Source organism: Notechis scutatus, chromosome 1 (genome assembly GCF_049901735.1).
Source record: "Notechis scutatus isolate UNSWTSFEM ecotype Mainland chromosome 1, rNotScu1.2, whole genome shotgun sequence".
Lineage (NCBI taxonomy): Eukaryota > Metazoa > Chordata > Lepidosauria > Squamata > Elapidae > Notechis > Notechis scutatus.
In genome coordinates, this window is record NC_142009.1 from 314,244,828 (window position 1) to 314,267,079 (window position 22,252).

General features: G+C 34.1%; 1 protein-coding gene across 2 annotated transcripts in view; it reads right to left on the bottom strand.

The window, feature by feature from the left end:
- SLC38A6 (solute carrier family 38 member 6) overlaps positions 1-22,252 on the bottom strand; it is a 51,720-nt gene that overhangs the window by 28,037 nt on the left and 1,431 nt on the right. The window contains exons 2-5 of one of the 2 annotated variants that reach the window (XM_026670167.2): positions 21,966-22,096; positions 20,476-20,549; positions 14,577-14,629; positions 13,970-14,009 (exon numbers count right to left, since the gene is read on the bottom strand). In XM_026670167.2, coding sequence (XP_026525952.1) covers positions 13,970-14,009; positions 14,577-14,629; positions 20,476-20,549; positions 21,966-22,096 — 298 coding nt within the window. The remainder of the gene's footprint in view (positions 1-13,969; positions 14,010-14,576; positions 14,630-20,475; positions 20,550-21,965; positions 22,097-22,252) is intronic. The other variant, XM_087952324.1, reaches the window with a different exon arrangement.

Genomic DNA, 22,252 nt, shown 5'->3' on the forward strand with positions numbered 1-22,252 from the left:
TAAATCCTAAAGCAATCTTTTCTAACTTGGTGCCTGACAGTTAACTAGGACAAGAAGTTCTACTGGGGATGCCTAGAGTTTCAGATGCACACATCAAGATGCATCAGATTAGGAAAGGTTACTTTATTCATTCATTCATTCATTCATTTCTATAGCTGCCCCTCTGTAAATGACTTTGAGCAGCTTACAATTCAAAACATATACTACTATTAAAAAATGTAAAACATCTTAAAACAATAAGAACAGTAAAAAGCATTAAAAACAGTAGAGAATATTAAAGCAACTTATTCATCATTGATTATACTAGTCAACGACTACTTCAGCTTCAACCGCAACAAGAGCACACAGCAGATAAAAACTCAATGTAAACTGCTCCAAACTTGATTGCAGAAAGTACGACTTCAGCAACAGAGTGGTCAATGCCTGGAATGCACTACGTGACTCTGTAGTTACATCCTCAAACCCCCACTCCTTTAACCTCAAACTATCCACTATTGACCTCACCCCATTCCTAAGAGGTCTGTAAGGGGCATGCATAAGTGCACCATCATGCCTCCCGTCCCTGTCCTATTGTCCCCATTTAATCGTACCTATTTTCTGTATTCTTAGTCATGTTTATACTTATACCTATTATCTTGTAAGTGATTGACAATTCAAATAGATCAAATAAATAAATATAGATAAAATAACGCCATTTATTCCCTACAAGAGATAGGGAAATTAAAGATGCAACTAAAATCAGCCTGTGACATTGATTATTCACCATTGAGGGTCTCTACCATCCTTGTCATGATGATGGATACTTTCTTTACAAGCACATCAACAACATTTGAGTTCTGTGACCATCCAAATTTGTACTCTTCATTTAATGCCAACTTTTGCTTTAGTATTTACACTGGAAAACCAAGGCATTTGAAATCCTTGGGAAAATACCCAGATATAAAACAGTTTATTCATGAAGAAGTTCTTCATGGTTTGTGATAATAAAATCACACATATTTATGCCTTGTTATTAGATTAAAATAGTTAAATAGCAGTTATAAAAATTTTGCAGCCCTGAAATATATTGTATGTTAAAGTGCATGAATATGACATCTATAAAAATGTATTGTATTAAACTAGAATCCCATGTACCTACAGCAAGGTAAAATTAAAAACTGGTGAGATCACTAAATAAGGAATCATTCATGTATTGATTCACAGAGCTTCTCCTAATCAAGCTGACCTTCCCAACTGACAAATTCTTAAGACCTTTCATTTAATTTTGCAATTTGATCCCTTTGTTTCCAAAAAAGAAAATATGATTAGGTGTTAGAAGGGCAGATAATCTGAAAATTATGAGGATATCTGAAGAGTTATAAAACTGCTGTTTTCTGATGGTGACTAAAAGGCACCAATTAATGCAGAGGATTTTTTTTAAAAAAAAAAAACCAAATAAATGTGAAACTATTGCTTAAAACACCTTTCTCTAATTTCCATTAAGCAGCTATATTGTGCATATCTTGAAATGAAAGATCAAATACATCACGACTATTTTTTTAAAGTCACATCAGCCTTTTTTAAAGCCTTCAACTGATTTCCAGATCAAATTTCTTGCTAATATACAATCTGTCACTCTTTCCCATACATGTATTTTAGCCTCTGGCTAGTCATTTGATCATTTTTATCCTCTGTTGTGTGATTGACCCTTTTGTTTCCTAAACAACAGAGTTACTCCTTTGAATACCTCTCAAAAAAAAACAACCTCAATTTTCTGTTATACTCCACTGTCATTATATAAACTAAAACATTTGTGTTCTACCTCTCATATACAGTGTTCCTTTTTTTTCTTAGAGACAATAAAGGAAATGAATGCCAAATTAATGAATATAATTATGCCCTTAGGCTTCCTCAAGGATATGTTCCCTTTTGTTGGCTGCTCATGAGCAAATGATACTATTTGGATGAATGTGTTTTATCCACAGTTTAAATATTAAAAAGGAAGGAAGGAAGGAAGGAAGGAAGGAAGGAAGGAAGGAAGGAAGGAAGGAAGGAAGGAAGGAAGGAAGGTAAAAGCAACCGGGTTGTTGATACTGTTTCTTCCATGCCTTCCACATCAAGAGAAGGTTTTCACATATAAAGATTGTTAGGAATATAAGTCACCTAACAGGTATTTGGGTTAGAAATATATAAACCAGGATAAACATTTTAGTACTATATCTTTAAGGGAATGCAAGAGCATGAAATTGGGTGTGGTTTCTCAAACAGCCATAAGATGGAGCCAGAAACCTGGGTTGTTTAGTCTTAATCTCAGAAGAGAGTGTGTCTCCGTCTCTGTTTCCTTCTGTTGGAAAGTATTGCCGTTCCTCCATTTTTCCTAATTGACTGATATTCCTGGATTTGATGTAAGTCTGATACTGAACTGTTTTTGACACTGGAATTTGATATTTGGATTATCCCTGGATTGAAAAACTGACTGATTTACCTGTGAATGACTTTGGACAGCCTATCTTGAACTTTGCTTAACGTTTCTGGAAGTAAAAACCTACATTTACTGTACAGTGTGTACTGTGTACTATGTGTATATTATTCAAACACTTCTCTCAAATACGTCTCCCTGTATGCACTCATTCTCCTAACGGGGAATTACCTCAACACTGGTTATGGGCCCAGGCCATACCAGGCTCAGATAACTGAGAGTTAGTGTGAATACACAGTACCGTATACAGACAGCTGTTTACTATTTAATTGTGGGTTACTATCCTGATAAAGATGGCACAAGTCACTTCAACAAGTCTATCACTGATAACCCAGTTGGATGGAACAAACTATGTTTCCTGGTCTATGAAGTGCAGTCTACTTCTGCGTAAAGAAGGTTTATGGAATGTAGTTCAAGACCCACTGGATGTAAATGCTTGGGATCCAGCTAATGAGGATGATGCCAAGAAGCTTGCTGACTTTAAACAGAACAACAAACGAGCTCTTTGTATAATTGGACTAACATTGAGTGACCAGCAGCTAGTCCATATTTGTGGAGAAGAGTCTACTGCTAAGTGTTGGGAGAATTTGAAGAGGATTTATGTTCATGACAGTGTAGGTGCACACATACATCTTACACATAAACTGTTTAGAGCACATCTTCTGAAAGGTAGAGATATGTTGGCTCATTTAAACTTCATGAAAAGAACTTTTCAAGAGCTACATGAAAAGGAACTGGTATTTTCAGAGCTGCATCAAGTTTACATCATTCTTTCCTCGTTGGATGAAAGTTATGATGATTATGTATCTTCACTGGAAGTCCTGCCCAGAGATAAACTGACATTGGAAGATTGTTAGAAGAAGCAAGGAAGATTGTTAGAAGAAGCAAGAAGACAGCTGGATAGGGACCAACTGAGGAAGGAACAACCACAAGAAGAGGATTTATCTTCAACTGCCTATACTGCTAGGAAATGTTTTTCTTGTGGGGCTAGGGGACATATAGCTAGATTCTGTAAGAAAAGAAAAGGACAGAATACTGGCAAATACCAGAAGGCTAAGAAGAATGTTAGTTTGGCTATGTCTAGCAATTCAACTGTACACCATGATTTGTGGGTTGTTGATAGTGGAGCATCACAGTGCATTACTAAAGATAGAAACAGGTTTGTAAAGATGTCCACAAGTAAACAACATGTATCATTGGCAAATGGATGGAAGATGAACGCATCAGGTGAAGGTACTGCATATTGTTCTTGTATAAACGAACATTTAACTATGTTATATGTACCTAAACTAAATTTTAATTTGCTATCAGTAAGGGCTTTAGTTAATATTGGCTATGTAGTAACCTTTAGGGGAGATAACTGTATAATAGAGAAAGAGGGTAAAAGTGTCACTGCTACTTTAAAGAATGATTTATACGTAATACATGATGACCAGTTGAAGATGGCTAACTCAGTTTATAACAATGTTAAGCCACGTGATGAATGTATACATTTACTGCATAGACGTTTAGGGCACATTAATTTCAAAATGCTCAAACAAACTGTTGAATTGGCAGAGGGAGTAAAATTGAAACCCTGTAGCAAGTATTTACACTGTAATGCTTGTAGTCAACAAAAGAGTAAGGTTACTCCAGCAAACAGACTTAATGGGTTTAAGACCAAAGAACCTTTAGAGGTTGTTTTTGCTGACATAATTGGTCCTAAGAAACCAAGTTTAGGAGGTGCCTGTTATATTTTGAGTATTATGGACCATTACTCACGATATGGTTTCTGCTATCTTATGAAAAACAAAACAGAAACGTTCCATCATTTCTTTAACTGGCTAAGGTTTGCTGAGAGAAAAATGAAAAGTAAAGTAAATACTTTAGTAACTGATAATGGGACTGAATTTGTTAACAAAAGATTCCAAACTATGTTGAAATTGGCTGGTGTTGAGCGTAAACCTTACAGACCACAACATAACTCATTTATAGAACGAAGAGGGCAAACATTACAAGCCATGGCTCGCACTATGTTATCTGATTCAGGTTTACCTGAAACACTGTGGGGTGAAGCCATAATGTGTAGTAACCATGTTTTAAACAATGTAGTTAATACAACAACTGGTGAATTGCCATTCACTCGTTGGCATGGCAGAAAACCAAATTTAAGTTACCTACACACATTTGGAGCTCCAGCATGGGTGTATATTCCCTCACAAGTAAGGCTGAAGGAGCAACATAGAGCTAAGAAGTTATTTTTTGTGGGTTATGAGGCCAACCATAGATCTGGGATCAAGGCACAGCTCATGTTTATTGCAGTGCTAATGCAAAATTTCTTGAGCACGTTGGATGGGATAAACTGGAACAGGAATCCAGCAATGATATCATTATTGACACCCAAATACTCCCTAAAGATAAAATCAGTAAACCACAAATAGCCATTAAAGACGAAGGACAGGAGGAAGTAGGAGAACAGGCACAGGAGGAGGTAGAAGAACAGGAGCAGGTGGCACAGGAAAGTCCACCATTAAGCCTTGTATTACCAAGACGTTCAACCCAAGTAACACGACCACCTGATAGATATCAGGCTAGTGTTGTATGCCAAGTGAATACAGTTACAAGTAATTATAGTGAATTAAAACTGTATCCTGCTAAGGATCAGGCTGCTTGGCAGAAGGCAATAGATAAGGAACTAGAATCTTTAAAAAGACTGGAGGTATATGAAAATGTTAAGTTACCACCAGGTAAACATGCCATAGGATGTAAATGGATATATAAGCTAAAGACAGGTGTAGACGGGACTGTTACCCATAAAGCCAGGTTAGTAGCACAAGGGTTCAATCAGACAGCAAATGACTATGATGAGGTGTTTGCACCTAGTCTGAAGGCTACTACATTAAGGGCAGCATTAGTGTGGGCAGCTAAAGAGAAATACATTGTAAATCATTTGGATGTAGAGACAGCATATCTGCATGCACCATTGCAGCACACTATATATTTAAAGAAACCTTTAGGTCTCAAAAATGATACTACTGATAATAATGATTGCTGGGAATTGAAAAAGTCTTTATGGTTTGAAGCAATCAGGAAATGAGTGGAACCAATGTATAGTTAAAGAATTAACTAAAATAGGTTTTGTAGCTGGCATGGCTGATCCATGTTTGTTTAAAAGAGAAAATAATGGTGTAATTTCATTATTGTTATTATTTACTGATGACATAGCATTAATCACCAAAACTGAACAAGAAGCTACTGAGATAATTTCACTATTGGAAAAGAAATTTAAGATAAAACAATTAAGAGAAATCAAACAATATCTTGGTTTAAAGATAGATAGAACTAGGGGAGGATACAAGATCTCACAAGCTGATAAAATTAACCAATTACTAAAAAGTTTTAAAATGGAACTTTGCAAACCGGCTAAAACACCAATGAGCCAGGAATTTAGCCATAGTGATGTTCAAAGTCCTGTTTTTGATAAGAATATTTATCAGTCCTTGATTGGTAGTTTATCTTATCTCAGTAATTGGTCAAGGCCAGATATTTCATACAGTGTTAATCAATTAGCGAGATTTAATGCTGAGCCAACTGAAAGGCACTGGCAAGCTGCTAAACATGTGTTAAGATATCTAAAACAAACAATGCACTATGCATTGTATTTGGAGCCTAAAGATGAACTGAATTTGACTGCATATACTGATGCAAGTTTTGCTACAGACATAAATACACGAAAATCTCCATCGGGTACTGCTGTATTATTGGGAAAAGCATTGATTGGATGGAGATTTATTAGACAGAAACATGTAAGTTTGTCAACAATGGAGGCTGAATTCTCATGTTTGTCTTTATTATGTACAGATTTAGTTTTGTATAAACAATTATTGATTGATATGGGAATTGATGTAAAAGCTCCTATTGTTGTTTATGAAGACAACCAATCAGCAATACAGCTGGCTTCAAATATTGCTGTTAAAACAAGAACGAAACACACAGATTTAAGATATTTAAATGTGAGACAATGTGTGCAAAGTAAAATGATTAAGCTAGAATATTGTATGTCAGAAAACAATATAGCAGATCATTTTACAAAGGCCCAAGGCTCTATAAAGCATAAGGCGTGCTGTGAAGATTATGGACTCAGAATGTAAGGTTGTATATATTATCTTACCCAAAAGGGGAGAATGTTAGGAATATAAGTCACCTAACAGGTATTTGGGTTAGAAATATATAAACCAGGATAAACATTTTAGTACTATATCTTTAAGGGAATGCAAGAGCATGAAATTGGGTGTGGTTTCTCAAACAGCCATAAGATGGAGCCAGAAACCTGGGTTGTTTAGTCTTAATCTCAGAAGAGAGTGTGTCTCTGTTTCCTTCTGTTGGAAAGTATTGCCGTTCCTCCATTTTTCCTAATTGACTGATATTCCTGGATTTGATGTAAGTCTGATACTGAACTGTTTTTGACACTGGAATTTGATATTTGGATTATCCCTGGATTGAAAAACTGACTGATTTACCTGTGAATGACTTTGGACAGCCTATCTTGAACTTTGCTTAACGTTTCTGGAAGTAAAAACCTACATTTACTGTACAGTGTGTACTGTGTACTGTGTGTGTATTATTCAAACACTTCTCTCAAATACGTCTCCCTGTATGCGCTCATTCTCCTAACAGGGAATTACCTCAACAAAGATCACCTTCAAATAATAGTAATAAATACTGGAAAACCACCAGTCAGTAATTTGAAACAACATACTCAGAAATAAAAAGTAATGAAATACAAACATTCATTAATGTTTATTATCCTAAATTATAATATTCACAGCTGCCCTGTCAGTTGCAGAAACAAGATTCAAAAAATAGTGCAGCACTGATGTGTATGAACTTATTATTCTGCCAATTGAGAAGTAGTCAGAAATTAACTTCCCTTTGTATAATTTTAAATTATAAATGTTATTGGGGATGGAATGTTAACCTATAAACTGTACAAATTAGCTCTTGTTTAAATTGATTCAAAGCTTTTGCTTTCCATTTAGTTTCTCAGATGAAAGTTTTATAGGCAAATGTTGGACTGGTTCTAATTGGTGCTAGAATGTGGGATCAAATTGTTTGTTTTTTATGTATCTGTCCTCTAAGCTTTACAATAGCCTGATTTATGTATGATCTTAAATTTGCTTTGTTTGCCCTTGTCTTAGCATGTTATGTAAATCCCTTCACGTGCTAATTTAATTTGCTCAACAAACCAGTTTAAAAGGTCTTTGCATAATGTTTAATTCTGTTCCACTCTGTAGATTCATGACATCTTTCACTGTTTGCACACATGAGTATCATTGCTTATTAGCTTTTAGGACTAGCACACTCCATCCTTATATTTTTTTCTAATTCAGCTTTCATTATACAATTACTTTCCATGTTGCATGGTTGTCACTGAAACCAGGTAATAATCTAAGTCCTTCTGATGAAAGGTGAGCAAATGAGTTAAATATTGCAAATGGAATGTTTGTAGCCCGTATAGATTCAGTGAGCTTGGTGAAAGCCAAAATCCTACAATTCCCTCATCCCCAAATTCTACAGTTCAGACATGGGAATGTTAAGCCTTTTGCACTTTGCTCCTGGCAATTTGAATACATTCACCATCTCTCTAATGCTCAGGATCAATATGTCAAATATGGTATCAATTATGTTTGTTTCCCAACCTGGCTCAAGGTCAAAATGTCTGCTTTTCCATATACTATTTAGAATTCTAAACTGGTAAAAGTGGATGGGGTTTGAGCTTCCTGTGCAACTCCCACTAAACTGCCACAAACTTGATTTCACATATAGCACTACAATCCTGCTACATATCAGGAGACTCAGACAACCCTGAAGCAACTTAGTGTGCAATGATTTTCCTCCCCAGTAATAGAATTGAAGTGTGTGTGTGGGGGGGACTTCAAGACTGCAATAATGAGCTTATTTCCATTGATCAAAAACTGACATGTAGGCACAGGTTATAATTCTGCTTCTGATCCTATGAGCTACCAGCATGATTCACTATGACAAGAAACTTTATTAATTGACTTGGATACTACAAAGAGAAAGTATAACAACAAACTTGAATCTACTGTAATTTTGAAGGATTGTTCTCTTGGGCTACTAAGCTGACATAACATAACTATTTGTTAATGTTTATTATTTATTAATCAAGGAGTGATGGTTTTACTTATGATTTCCTCCTTCATGGGAGCATGAAAAATTGTGTCACTGTTTAAGAGGCATTTTATTGACTTCATAACCGAATAACAGAGTTGGAAGGGATCTTGGAGGTTTTCTAGTCCAAGCCCCTGAATCTCTTCTTAAAAACCTCCAGTGTTGCTGTATAGATGAGTAGAGAGCATGAGTAGAGATAAGTCCAGTGTAGATGAGTAGAGGCATCATTTTTTCAAACTAATGGAGAATAACATCTCCATAATTCTTCCACAAGATGCCTACCTAACTTTCTCTTTTAGAGGTTATCATACAAGAGAATCTACTATGCTTGACTAGACAGAAAGGAAGACTTAATAAATAAAATGGGAATAGTAAATGCATAGCATAAAATATAAACTAAAGCCAAGTGAAGCCAAATATGCATTTTTGGACTTCAAAAGCAGATTTCACTAAACTCAGAACAACAACAAACAGAATCCCTAATACAGAAGCCAATGAAAAAGGAGTGTTGCAAAAGTTCCTAAAAATGAAGATAAGATAAGATAATGGCAAATACAAATGGAAGGAATAAATGGAGGACAGAGGAAGCTAATGTGGCTGTAGAAAAAGCTTGATGAAATCATAAAACAAAGCAACAAAAAAAGGAGATATAGGAGACTGAAAGAGAGAAGACACAAAGTAAAAGTAGCCTGGAAGCGTAGAAGAGTATCAGCAAAATTCATGCTTGGAACTACTAAGGCTTGCAAAAGATGCTAAGAACAGCAAAAAGGGTTTTGTTTTTCCTGATATGTACAAAAAAAAAAAGGAACAAGAAAGAAGTTAAATATAACTCAGCAGTGTGATGTGGTTGCAAAAATATAATTACAGACTGCATCAACAAAAGCTTGAATCAAAGTCATAGAATATAACAGTTTTATTCTGTATTGGTCAAATCTGTGCACCATTTTTTCAGAAGGATTCAGACAAACTAGATCAAGTTTGAAGAAGAGCAATGAGGGATTAAAAGATCTGGGATTGCTTAGTCTTGACAAGAGAAGATAAGGGAATATAGGGGAGCATTTTTCAAATACCTGGAAGAATATTAAGCACATGATTAAGATCAGGTCTCCGCTATGCCAGAATTCAAGACACAAAATAATGGACCAATGTGACAAGAAGAGAAATTTCAACCAAATGTTAGGGGGAAAAGGTAGCAGATGACCAGGCTGAGTCCAAGGAAGGGGTCAAGCACATCATCAATCTCAAGCCCCTTTGCACCCATAAGAGATCTAAGTCTGGCCCACCTTGAATTCCTTTGACTTTTATCTACTACCAACTTGCTTTGACTGTTAATTTTTCAGATTCCTGTAGAGCAGGGGGGCCATGGGCCGGATGCATCATTCTCAGGCCACACCCACCCCAACTCCACAAAGGCAAAAAAACATCACGATACGTCACATGATGTCACATAACGTGATCAAGTTTGCCACCCGTGCTGTAGAGAATAATAGCATGCAATAATCCTGTATTCATTTGAACCGCCTTGGTTCCAGATTACTTGCACCTGACATAAATAAACCTTTCCAAAAATAAGAGCAGTTCAACAATGGAATCAATTACTTGGAGAATATTAGATTTCTATGCTGAATAGGGGGATTGGACTCAATAGTCTGAATCTTCCAAATCTATGAATCTATTAGTATTACTTTTATCATCATCATAGTTACCATGATCATCACTACATATACATAAACTGGCTGACATTCATACTTAACAGCAATTGCCAACTGGGGGAAAATGGCAGCAATTGAAATTTTGGAAGGAAGAGAAAGACTGAGTTTGTTAACAGAATTATGTCAATTACATTCATTCATCTTCACTAAAGAAATTGTAATCTAGGTTTCATTGCTAGAGTTCATGCTTGTAGATAAGAGGAAATATTGCAAAATGACTGGAATCACATGAGCTGGCTTGTATGTAGTATGTTTTGAATATGTCTTCAAGATATTCATAAATGATCTAGATGTGAGGACAGAAGGAGAGTTCATCAAATTTAAGGATGATACCAAGTTGGGGGAATTGTTAACACTTTGGGAGATAGATTCAAGATGCAGAAGGATTTTGATTCAGCCCTATGATTTTGTGATTCCATGATTTTATGTAAGAATAGTAAAACAAATATAAACTTCAGAAGATGCATTACTTTGCCATCGGTTTGCACAATGCTGACACACAGAAAGCAAATTTTGTTTTTAAAGTTTCACAATCATACAGTCTTGGCTCCAGCTTTCCCTAATTGCTCTGTCCACAAATAAAAGATCAATGCCAACATTTCAATTTGGTGACAAAAGGAGGGTATTTACTGAAGTATTTTCAAGACACCTTTAAAAACATCTAATGTGTGGAAAGAATGAACTGCATTCCCTCTGGCTAGTTGTTCCTCACCAGTTGGTTTGGTTCATAATGTTGTGGGGAAGTTTATGAAACAATCTAAGAAAGTACAACATAGAATTTTATTTCAGCAAGTGGCCATATGAACATTTTAGACTCTAATTGTCAATCATATGGATATTTAATTTGCAAAGTGATTTGCCCTCTCTATGATTGCTCCAATGAGTCTGTGAAAAAGTGAGATCTATTCTTTGACACTTGGGGAACTATAAAGTTGAACTATATTTACTTTTCTCAACTCACTGATCAAACAAATGAGATTCTCTACCTTAACATCCTCTTGTAATGCCAAACAAAATCCATGGAGTTGAACCTAGATAGATGGACAAACTAACAAACAACCTTGACTCCACAGGATTTGGAATGTTATATCCTTTGCATTATTCCAAATACTACTCAACATATTACCAGTTAGTCCCCAAATTCAGAAATATCTGTAATCAAATCATCTAACCTTAGTCTACATAATATATAAAGGTTGAATAATGCAACCTATAACCAGCCTTTTTTCTTTTAAAAAAATGACCCCCTCCTTAAAATACAATTCTAAAAACATCCTGGACTACTTTCTACATTATAGAAGAAAAATACAACAAGTCTTAATGGCTCCAAATTGTTCAACTAGCAGACGTCAAACTTGCCTCAATTAAAACAGAGCTGGAAATCCTCAATTTAAAACAGTAAGGTAATTAGCTTTCTGGCCAAACATAGCTTCTGCTGATGGGGTAAGCACTCAAATTAGTCTAAATCTCTCTGTAAACATTCAATAGTTGTGGAAAATACAGAAGGTATTTCAAGATTAAATTAGGCCGACCTCTCCCAAGAAACAGATGCATTATGGCAGAGATTGGTGATGTTTTCTCTTAAGTGCCTGTTTGTTTCATATACACTTGCAATTATATACTGTGGAGAGAAAAAAGCTCTACTTGCAATTTTCATCAGTGTTTGTCTAATTCTTTGAACTAGAGTTTTATAAAATGTGTTACATGAAAAAAATGTGTTTTAAGAACTGAGGGGTTTGATCCATTTCAATATTACTCTTCTACACCATGCTTTGTTGGTCTTCCAGTCTTAGTATTTAAATCAACAATGTTCATTAATTCCAATGTTTCTCTTCTCCTATTCTAACTTACCATATAAATCACAAAACTTACCAAACTTTGTCTTTCCCAAAAAAATGTATGCCATTCTAATGGCAAAGGGGATGAGCAAAAAGTCAATATCCTTCAATTTACAAAAGTTTTTCCTATTATCCTAAGGCCAATTTCCTGTGTCTGTACGACCTGGCAAAGATTATCTGCATGGACAAGTTCAAAAAATCAAGATGGTGGACACAACAATGCAACTGAAACCCCACCAATATCACTGGCATCTTGGAAAGGAATGAAGTCTATTCTGCCTTATTTTTATATAGAACAAAAGAAGACTAGTCATAAAGTAAGCCAGCGTTTCTCAATCTGAGCAACTTTAACAAGTATGAACTTCAACTCCCAGAATTTCCTAGCAGCATGCTCTGCCTGACAAGCCAGCACTCAGTTTGTCAAGATGGAATATGATCTGCCTCCAGACTTGTTCATGTCCACCTGCCTCAGCCCCACAACCCCGTCCCCAGGTATTATGACCCACAGTTTAAGAATCATTAACTCAGAGCAAAGCTTCTAAAAACATTCTGCAAATGTGGACTGACTTGTATGGAAATTATAAGGACCATCAGTTAAATAAATGCCCTTTCCTAACATTTTTTGTAAGAGGCACTTCTGAGAATGCTTTTTCCAATGTATGAGATGATATTTATGGCTGCAATTGTATATGCCTTTCTATCTCATCCATCTTAAAGGCCTTTTTAAACTAAAATGGTACTGCAAAGTTAAATATTTATTTCATGCGCCTGGTGCCATATACTAATAACTCCAATGAAAAACTTGCTGGTTGAAATTATTTTTCAATACAATCTCTGAATACTAAAGTTTTCAGATTAGAAATTGGCCAACTCACTAGCGATGGACACAAAAGGGAAGTTGACGTAGCAAGTAGATTCTGAATGCTAACTATGGGAATACTATAGTAGGCAACCTGATAGATCTCTGTAGGCAGGCAAAGGCTCATAGATTACAGTTTGAGAATCCCTGGCTTAGAGGTCTATTGAAATCAGCTTGTTTCTCCAAAGCATATTTAGATTTAAAAAGCTTTCACTCCCCTTGATCGATTGTTTTAATTAGTGCATTTTCTTTTCTTTTCTTTTCTTTTGAAAGAACTTGCTTTAGCCCTTTCGCCTCATGTGATTATTGAACAAACATTACACACAGCAAGAGATCTATTAAATAGCTGATACATCTCCAAATAGTCTTATATATGACCACAAGCTTCCTCTCCCCACCTCCCATTGCAAATCTGTCAGCTTTGTAATGGCTTCCGCAGACCTGCCAGCTGAAATCAGTTTCATTTCAAATAAAACACTGAAGTCCATAATTATGCAGGAGCAAATTAGTATGCCGAATTTCTATGCTTCCTTGCACATACATATTTACAAGAACATCTGCAGGACATTTTACATGAGAAAGGCCAAAGGGGACAGACTATGCCACTTCCTTTTCCTTGAGAAAACACCAGTAGGATGTAAATATATTTGCAGTCATAAATATGAATATGTCCAATCTATTTTCATTTAATTACCAAAAAAATAATGTTTTTTAAAAAACATTGAAATATAAATTTAATGAAATAAATGTAAAGTCTAATTTTTATATTTCAAGTAATTGTTCTACAGTTCGAATTGGGAATATGCTAAACAGAGTTACTACTGCCTTATCATTCATTCATACATATTATATAACAGAATTAAGGATTGTTTAATGTACATTCTCTCTGAATGACACTTAGTATTTTAATGCCTAGAAGGCTTCTCCTTACCTCCAATGTTCTGTATAATGATTGTACTGGCCACAATAACCTGACAAAACAGTTGATTCGTTTAAGAAAAAAAGAAACATTCCTTGTTGGATGTAAATCATGTATTTAAAAACTCGTAAGAAGTTGTTGAATTAAGAAACAAGCTAGATACCTATGCAGCATGGGTTTTAAAATTTATTTTAGAATTAAGATCTAAAAATGGAGGAATAAATTAATATGATTTTTAAAACATTGTACAATTATAATCAGAAGAATAACTGCTATAGGTTTATATATTTTACATCCACTACAATGAAAGAGACATTTGCATGCACAGCTAATGACAATAATTTTCTTTCATGATGAACAAGTTGCTAACAGTCTGTATGGGAAAGTGACATAAGAATATTCTATTTTGCAAGAGGTGCAAAAAGTGCAAGAACAAAAATGAGGGGAAGTGCTGTGGGAGTCATAAACAAAGATATTTCTTCTCTTACGTGTATAAAATTCCGTGTAAATACAGGAGTTCTGTAGAACTCTAGGGTATGCTCTAGCCTAGTGCAATAAAACTTTATCTTTGCTTTCTTCAATTTTGGCATATTAATTACAAGAGGAGTTTGGAAATTACCTTCCCAGGGGAACCAAATGCAAAGAGACCAAGATCTTCATAAGATGTGACAGCTATAAAAAGGAAACAAACAATTCACATGCATACATGTTTACTGGTATATTATATATAGTTAAGACAGTCCTATAAAGTACATACTTTAATTTTCATAGATAGAACTAATATGCTCCTTCCTTTTTTTTAAAAAAAATCCCATTGTGCCAGACCTGATGTGTTTTTTCTACTTATTAGCAAATATATATTTATACCTATATTTAACATGATAAAGACCACTGCTTTGCATGTGGACCACCCTTATATTGATTTATCACTTCAGAAACATTATTAAAGTCATGTCAATATTCAATCATTAACAATGATACCTTTATTATTATTAAATAATAATATCTGCCTAATCTAGATGTTGGGAAGGATTCAATAGGTGTCAGAAATGCTAAATTCAGTTTAAACATCTCATTGGGTGTTCAACAAAACAACAACTACAATAACAACAACAATAATGGCTTTCATCCTTTCTATGTCCAAACAAGCTATATAACAAATTCCTAAATACAAAATAGTATACCATTCTATTTACTCATATTGTAATCGTTTCCAAAAAACATAACCTGGGGAAGAGATTTTGGTAAGTATACCATGTAAAAAAAATTCCATTTTTTTTTTTGTTAACTTGGGGTGTTAGAAGCTATATTTGTGAGGTTTTTTCCTAATGCAAAATACATTTTTATAAAGAATGTGTGTGTGTGTGTGTGTGTGTAAATAAATGAAAAGTTCTTCAGGCATTTTAGGTTTAATTAGCAAAGACCACGAGTTCCTCTTTTGTGTTGCTAAACCTAAACTATTGAAATTTAGTTGCTTGATTCTGGTGGATTTTTTTTAACGAATAATAGCTGATGAGGCTTCAATTCTGATGTGAGTTAAGTTTCCAGTAAGCTTAACACATTAATTTTATTTTAAAAGAAGGGTATCCCCCCCGCCCCAACAAGGAAAAAAACCCAAAAATGTTGGTTTCCTTTTCCTACACAGTACAATCACTTGGAAGCCAAAACAAAATAAATCCCTCATTTTAAAAATTAGGAGACAATAACTGTTACAAGATAGAAACACTACTGTTGTCATAAGCAAAAAAAGTGTTTAATTCCAACAAAAACCAGTATTGGAAGAGCAGTATCAGCTCTGCAAACATTGGAGTTAATTAAATATTTACTATGTCTATACCAGGGATATCAAACTCACATTGTCATGTTAGCATCATGTGACGCATCGGGACTTTTCCCCCCTTCGCTAAACTGGGCATGGGTGTAGCCAGTGCATGACACATCTGGCCCGTGGGCCAGGAGTTTGACAATCCTGGTCTATACTATACACAGAAGTTAACATAATAGATAGAAAGATTAGAAATTTACAGATTAGGCATTTTTTATGTATGTTTAAATAATACGAGGATTACTTAACTTTAATAAATGTGATAGAGATTACTAACATTGTTAGCGTTAATTAGATTAATATGAATGATACCCAGAACCAACTTTTCCTATACACAATAGAGAAATGTTTATCTTAAACAAGAAGGATATAGATGAAGATAGAGGTAAAGATGAGGAGTTAGGCATTTTTTGTTTATGTACGTTTAAATAATATAATGAGGACTATTTAAATTTGATAAATGTGATAGAAATTACTAATATTGTTACTGCAAATTGGATTAATATGAATGATAATTCAAATTAATCCAACTCTGGATTAACTCTCTTAGAACCAACTCTGTTCACACACCATATGGATGTATATTTAAATAATAATAAAAAATATATATAAAAAGAAAAAAAGACTTTTACATACATGCATACCTATCATGTATTATTTTTAGGGCTAAGCAACATTATTCAAAACATAGAAAGGAAATGAGAAATAGTAATACAAATGCATGAAAAGCTTGAAGAAATATACAATAGATTACACTGATGTCCCTCAACCTCAGTAACTTTAAGATTTCAATCTAAAAATTCCCCAACATGCTAGTTTGGGAATTCATTAAAGTCCATACCTCTTTGCACCAACACCATCAATTTACCCCTTAAATGTCTTATATTATCACATTTATGCACCATTGCATACATTGCCTTTTATAAGTTAATAAACTTATACCTTAGAAAATAATTTTCATGGTATATATTTTGTGAAGCTAACACCAATTTTATTAAGCATTTCATTTATTCCAGAACAAGGAAACCTTTTGCCAAATTAATTCTTTATGCCACTCAGAGTCACTTTTTGTGTGATGGGCAGCCATGTAAATGTAATTAACAAACAAACAATTTTTTTAAAAAAAAAATGGGGAAATGGCTCAGAATTTCATATCTTAAGTACAAATCTTTGAGAATGCATTGCAGTGATAGCCTTTCAATGTGAAACTGCTACTATTTATTTTGGCATTTTTTTCTTTTATTGTCTCCTGTCAGGTATCCTCAGAAGCAAAATAAATCAGAAGTAAATCTTCTGGCATCCATTGGAGCTTGTTCCCATGTTTAAAAGCTCAATATTGCAGAATCAAGGAAATAAATACAAGGGACTTAATATGCCTACTTTTTATCAAGAGGCCTATTTCACAGACAATTTTTACCAGCCTCCACTATTTGCTGGATTTTACTTCTAAAAGCATTCTCAGACTGGTCCACCAGACACAGTTAAGCTGTGATTGCTTTCAACATGATTGTTTTACTACTGCTTTTATTGATTAGCTGTAATTTTTACATGTGTTTATTGCACGGTAACTGCAGGTTTAATTTTCTAAATATTGCAGAGGGAAATATTTATGGAGAAGTAATTGATTGGATAAATAATAATTTACATATAACAATAAGATCTTACCTCTTGAATATTTAAGAGTGCAGATCAAATGGAGAATAAGAGGAAGAGCCTTTGAGAAGAACCAAGGAAAAGTTGACTAGAGATAGCTACAGAGAACCAGAAGTATGAAGAAGAAAAGAAAACCAAACATGAAAAGAACTGTTCCATAGAAAAGTAAAGGCACAGAAGTCCAGCAATTAAAATTAAAACAGGACAGAACAGTATGACAAGATAGCCAATAACAACTGGGAAAACTGAATGGATGAGTTGCAATAACAGAATAAGTAAAATAATCCCAGACGGTTTTCTCTCTCCTATCTCTGACACAGGGACAGGTAAAATAAAAGGGCTTCGATGAAGAAGAGCTACATTTAAAATATCATCAAAAGTTAACCAGTGGCTTCGTATGACTGTGAGTTTTGATGTTTTTAAGTTTTGCTTGTTATGTCATGGCAGTTGTGATAATTACCCTCTGACATTGGGAGGTGAGGGCAGAAAAGGATATTGTGAGATAGTTTGCACATTCTATTGAATCGCCTTTCTTGATATTGGTATGAAGATTAGTTGCTTCCAATTTATTGGTCACTCTGTCATTTACCAATTTCCTGTCATAGTTTGGTTAAAACCTTTATGGATTCTTCTTCTGTTGCTTGCTGTTTTTTTCATAAATGTTCTACAAATTCCTCTAGCCTTGTGATTGGATTTAATTTAATGTAGAGGAATTTAATAATCAGAGTGCTGATTAACTTAATTTCCAGGTACCAGAGGTTCTTGTAAATAAGTAGTATCTTTTATTTCTACCTTGAGATGCCTACTGTATAGTATTTCACTATACTCCTTCCAGCTACCATAATTTAAATCACTATCTTTCATTAGTGTCCTCCTGAGTTCAGAGATACTTTGTAAATAGTTGTCATGATTTTCTGTTTCTTTATTTGGTATTTTTTTATAGATGTTGAAATACTGCTCCTTTTCTAACTACTTTCTGATACAGTATTCTTCATTAAATTCCTTCTTGATAATTTTGCTTTCTTGGCTTTGGCTTCTTTAGAAATCTTTTTTCATGGTCTTCTTTAACAACTTCCTTCATTTCATTGCAGAGTTTCCCTCATTCTTTATCAGTGACACTCTGGACTTCCTAGTGATTCCATATTTTGTAGCTGTATGCACAGAAGCATTTGGAAACCTTTTTTTTTTTTTTTTGCTCTAGCTTGATTTAGAACTTGCCCATGGACAGTTCATGATCTGTTTAATAATCAGCCTCTCACAATTTGTTTGCTAACATACCTGGGTTTTTCCACCTCCTTATACCAATAACATATCTAGTTTAATTTCTGTACGCTCCATCTGGCAATGTTTATTACAGAGGTCATTTTGAAGTTATTAATAAAGAAATAATTGGATGGGCAGAAACTGATTGTCATTCTTAACTTCTGTTTTCTAGGCCATACAATGCAATTGTATTTTTCTGCACACTATTTTCAACTTTGGTAGTCCTATCACTAACTGCAATGCAGCACATCTATGTTTTGCATGTTCTGTTAGTGGTTAGACATAAATTTGGATAACCATCATATTAAATTATCATACCCATCTTATTGGATAACTAATCCAAAAGGTGTAGTTAATATTATCAGCTCATTAATTGCATTGTACCCAAGTATTTTCTTTGCTATATACAGTATATAGCAAATACTGTCAGTGAAAACAACTGTTTATTTTTGTATCCTGAATAAATAACAATATGACCTTCTGACTGAAAGTGTCAAAGTGCTATACATTTTAATTCGTTGATGCATAAATTACATGGACAGTTGATTCATTTCACTTTGCATTGGAGTTTTCATGCTTCTTACATTCCATGTTCCTACTTCATTTTGTCTTTGCAGCTTCAGATTTTCTTCTCTTGTATGTCAACATCATCAACTAATATCCAAAAGGCTTTAATCTTGCTTGTCATAAAGTTACATTATTTTGCTTGGAAAGATCCTTAACTCTTCTTCAGCAGCAATGAATGCCATTTGATAGGGGGAGGGGAGCTGTCATTTCGGTATCATTAGCAATACCCAATGAATAATGAATTAAATAAATATTGGAAAGGAATTATCAACTGGCTCAGATAAAAGGAAATATTTTTTTTAAAAAGGGACCAAAGTTTTCTGGACTTTATTCTACTAACTTCGCATTCACACTTCCACAAAAGTCACGCCCCTCTATGTCTTTTCTTCATATTTCATTTTTTTTTTCAACATATCTCCACTTGTATGTCTATAAACTTCAGGCGAAAAATTGCCCAAGACAGAGATTGTGAGACACTGTTTGTGTTGTACATGACATCTAGCATTCATGCTTAGCTCCTTTCTAACCCAGGGTAGCAAATATGGTTTCTAATTAAATTTTAAAGAAAAGATGTGATAAGTATATTGTTAAAGTGCAGCAAATCCTATTTCAAGGATCATCCATGTTAAGAGCGCTAAAGCATGAACACAATCCTATCACTTCACTGAATGAACATATTAAATGAGAACAAAATTCAGAACTTGTTCTTGAAAATATTCCAGAAATTAAGACAAAATGTGTATCTTGATTTATAAATCACAAAGATAAAAGTTTTTTTCATCAGATATATAATCAGCATTAATAATTTATAGTCCTAGTAAACAATTCAGACAAATTATGGGATAACATCATCATCATCATCAACTACAGAGCACAGAGTTTCATACAGTTTTCTTGGCAACAATGATGATGTAATTTGCCTTATGTGTATGTGTAGGTATGTATATGCATGTATATATGTATGTACATATGAATATACATATACGGGTAGCCAGGTTTGTGCAACAGTGTCACCATCTAAAAAGGCTGCTGACCCTCATAGTAATGTTATAAGGTTATAAATTATTTGCCTGTATTGCACAGACTATTCTAAGGATGTGTCTAGTGAAATGCAGTTTGTAAAATCTAAATACATTTCTATTTTGCCCCCACTAAAGATTTATGAAGTTTTATATATAGCTCTTTAAAACTGTATAGCACTTTTACTTACCAGTGTAAATGCACATAGTAAGCAACAGAAATATAGAATAAGATGCAAGGGTAGCAACAATTAACATCAGCATACTAGGACAAAAAGAGAAATAATTAATGTCAATGTCATCAATCATTGTTTCCCACTAAAGTGGAGAGTTGAAAAGCTGCATTTTCCCCCAAACAACCAAGAAAATCATAAGACATATTTCCTTGTTGTATCTTAAAAGACAGAATATAATGCACATGACTGCTAATTCCTTTTTCCATGTTCTGCTTTTTCTGATTTTTCTCTAATACTGAATTTAGCAACTTTCATGACTCAATCAAATCTAGCAAAAATAACAAACCTTTTGTTACAACATACACTTTGGTAACATTAAAGTATCTTAAATGATCGTATTTTGTACCTTTGTGATGAGCAGATACCAATGAGTAGAGGAACAATAAATATCAGCTATATGTTTGCTCACTAATCATCACAGTATCTGGCTCTAGCTGTATAAACCTTGAGCAGCAAAATGAATCATAATTCCCAAGCCCCCCCAAAAAATTGTTTCCAATATGCACCCAAATATCAAAATATTTATGCACATAAATATTTTAACTGAAAACTGATATGCCAAAACCTGATTTTTACATAAGTAATTACAGAACTTTAACTTTGAATATTTTAGTGACTAGAATATGAAGAAAGGACTTTTCTACATTAAGAAGATACAATGTTTGACATTTCTAATTAAATAGTGACAACCTCCTTCAGTCACATAGAAGAGAACTTGGGCTAGCACTGCCAAATCAGCACTGGACTGGATTTATTCATTACACTAAAATATAATTTGATTGATTTGCTATTATTGTAGGGGGAAAGTTATGATTACTTGATATATCTGCAAGACTGAATTGGTTCATTCAATAAACCATATTTGAACAATGTGAAAACAATGCTGATTTCTGTACTACAGTTGCAGAATATAGGACTTTTCATAAAATAAATTCCTACACCAATTCAGACAACAAGCAAGAGATTTCACTGTACTGATTTAATTATTTTCTGTTCTATTTTACATAGATAAATAGAAAACAACTTTATCTGTATCAGAATATCTTGCTCACTATTGACTGCAATGATAAGCTCCTTGGAGTTAGACAACTCTCCCGTCTTTGGCTGGAGATAATGACTGGACCTCATGCAAAGCATCACAATGTACCTTTCTCCACACTATTTTCTTTTGATTTTGTAAAGACATCAAAAATGACATTTATTTATTAAAATTAAATGCCTGATTTTTGTACTTGAAATCATAATTAGTAATGTCCAATAGTATACCACTAGAGACTAGAAGAGGGATCTGGAATTTAACATTTTTTCAACCTGCTTGCTCAGTTTTAGTTATTTTTATTCTTAAAATAATCAGCTTTACTTAAGTTTTTAAAAATCCCAGTTCTTAAAGTAAGCATAAATATAGACCACAATACTCCAAAATAGAACTGATAATAAAAATATACCTGAATCCAATGATTCCTGTCTTGGACATGACATATGCCAAACCAAGAATCCCACTTCCCATGATAGCATTCATTAAATTAAATACAGAAATGCCAAAGGAGGTGCCAGTTGATACATGATTCAGCGATGCCTGTAAATGTTAGAACCAAATGCATTGTTACATTCAGATCTCTTAATCTAAGTTAAACAGTTTTTCAAGACCAAACCAAGTATGAAAGAAACCAATTAATTAACAGGTACAGAGTCTCAGTATTCTTAAATCATGTGTTTGACATACAAATATTTT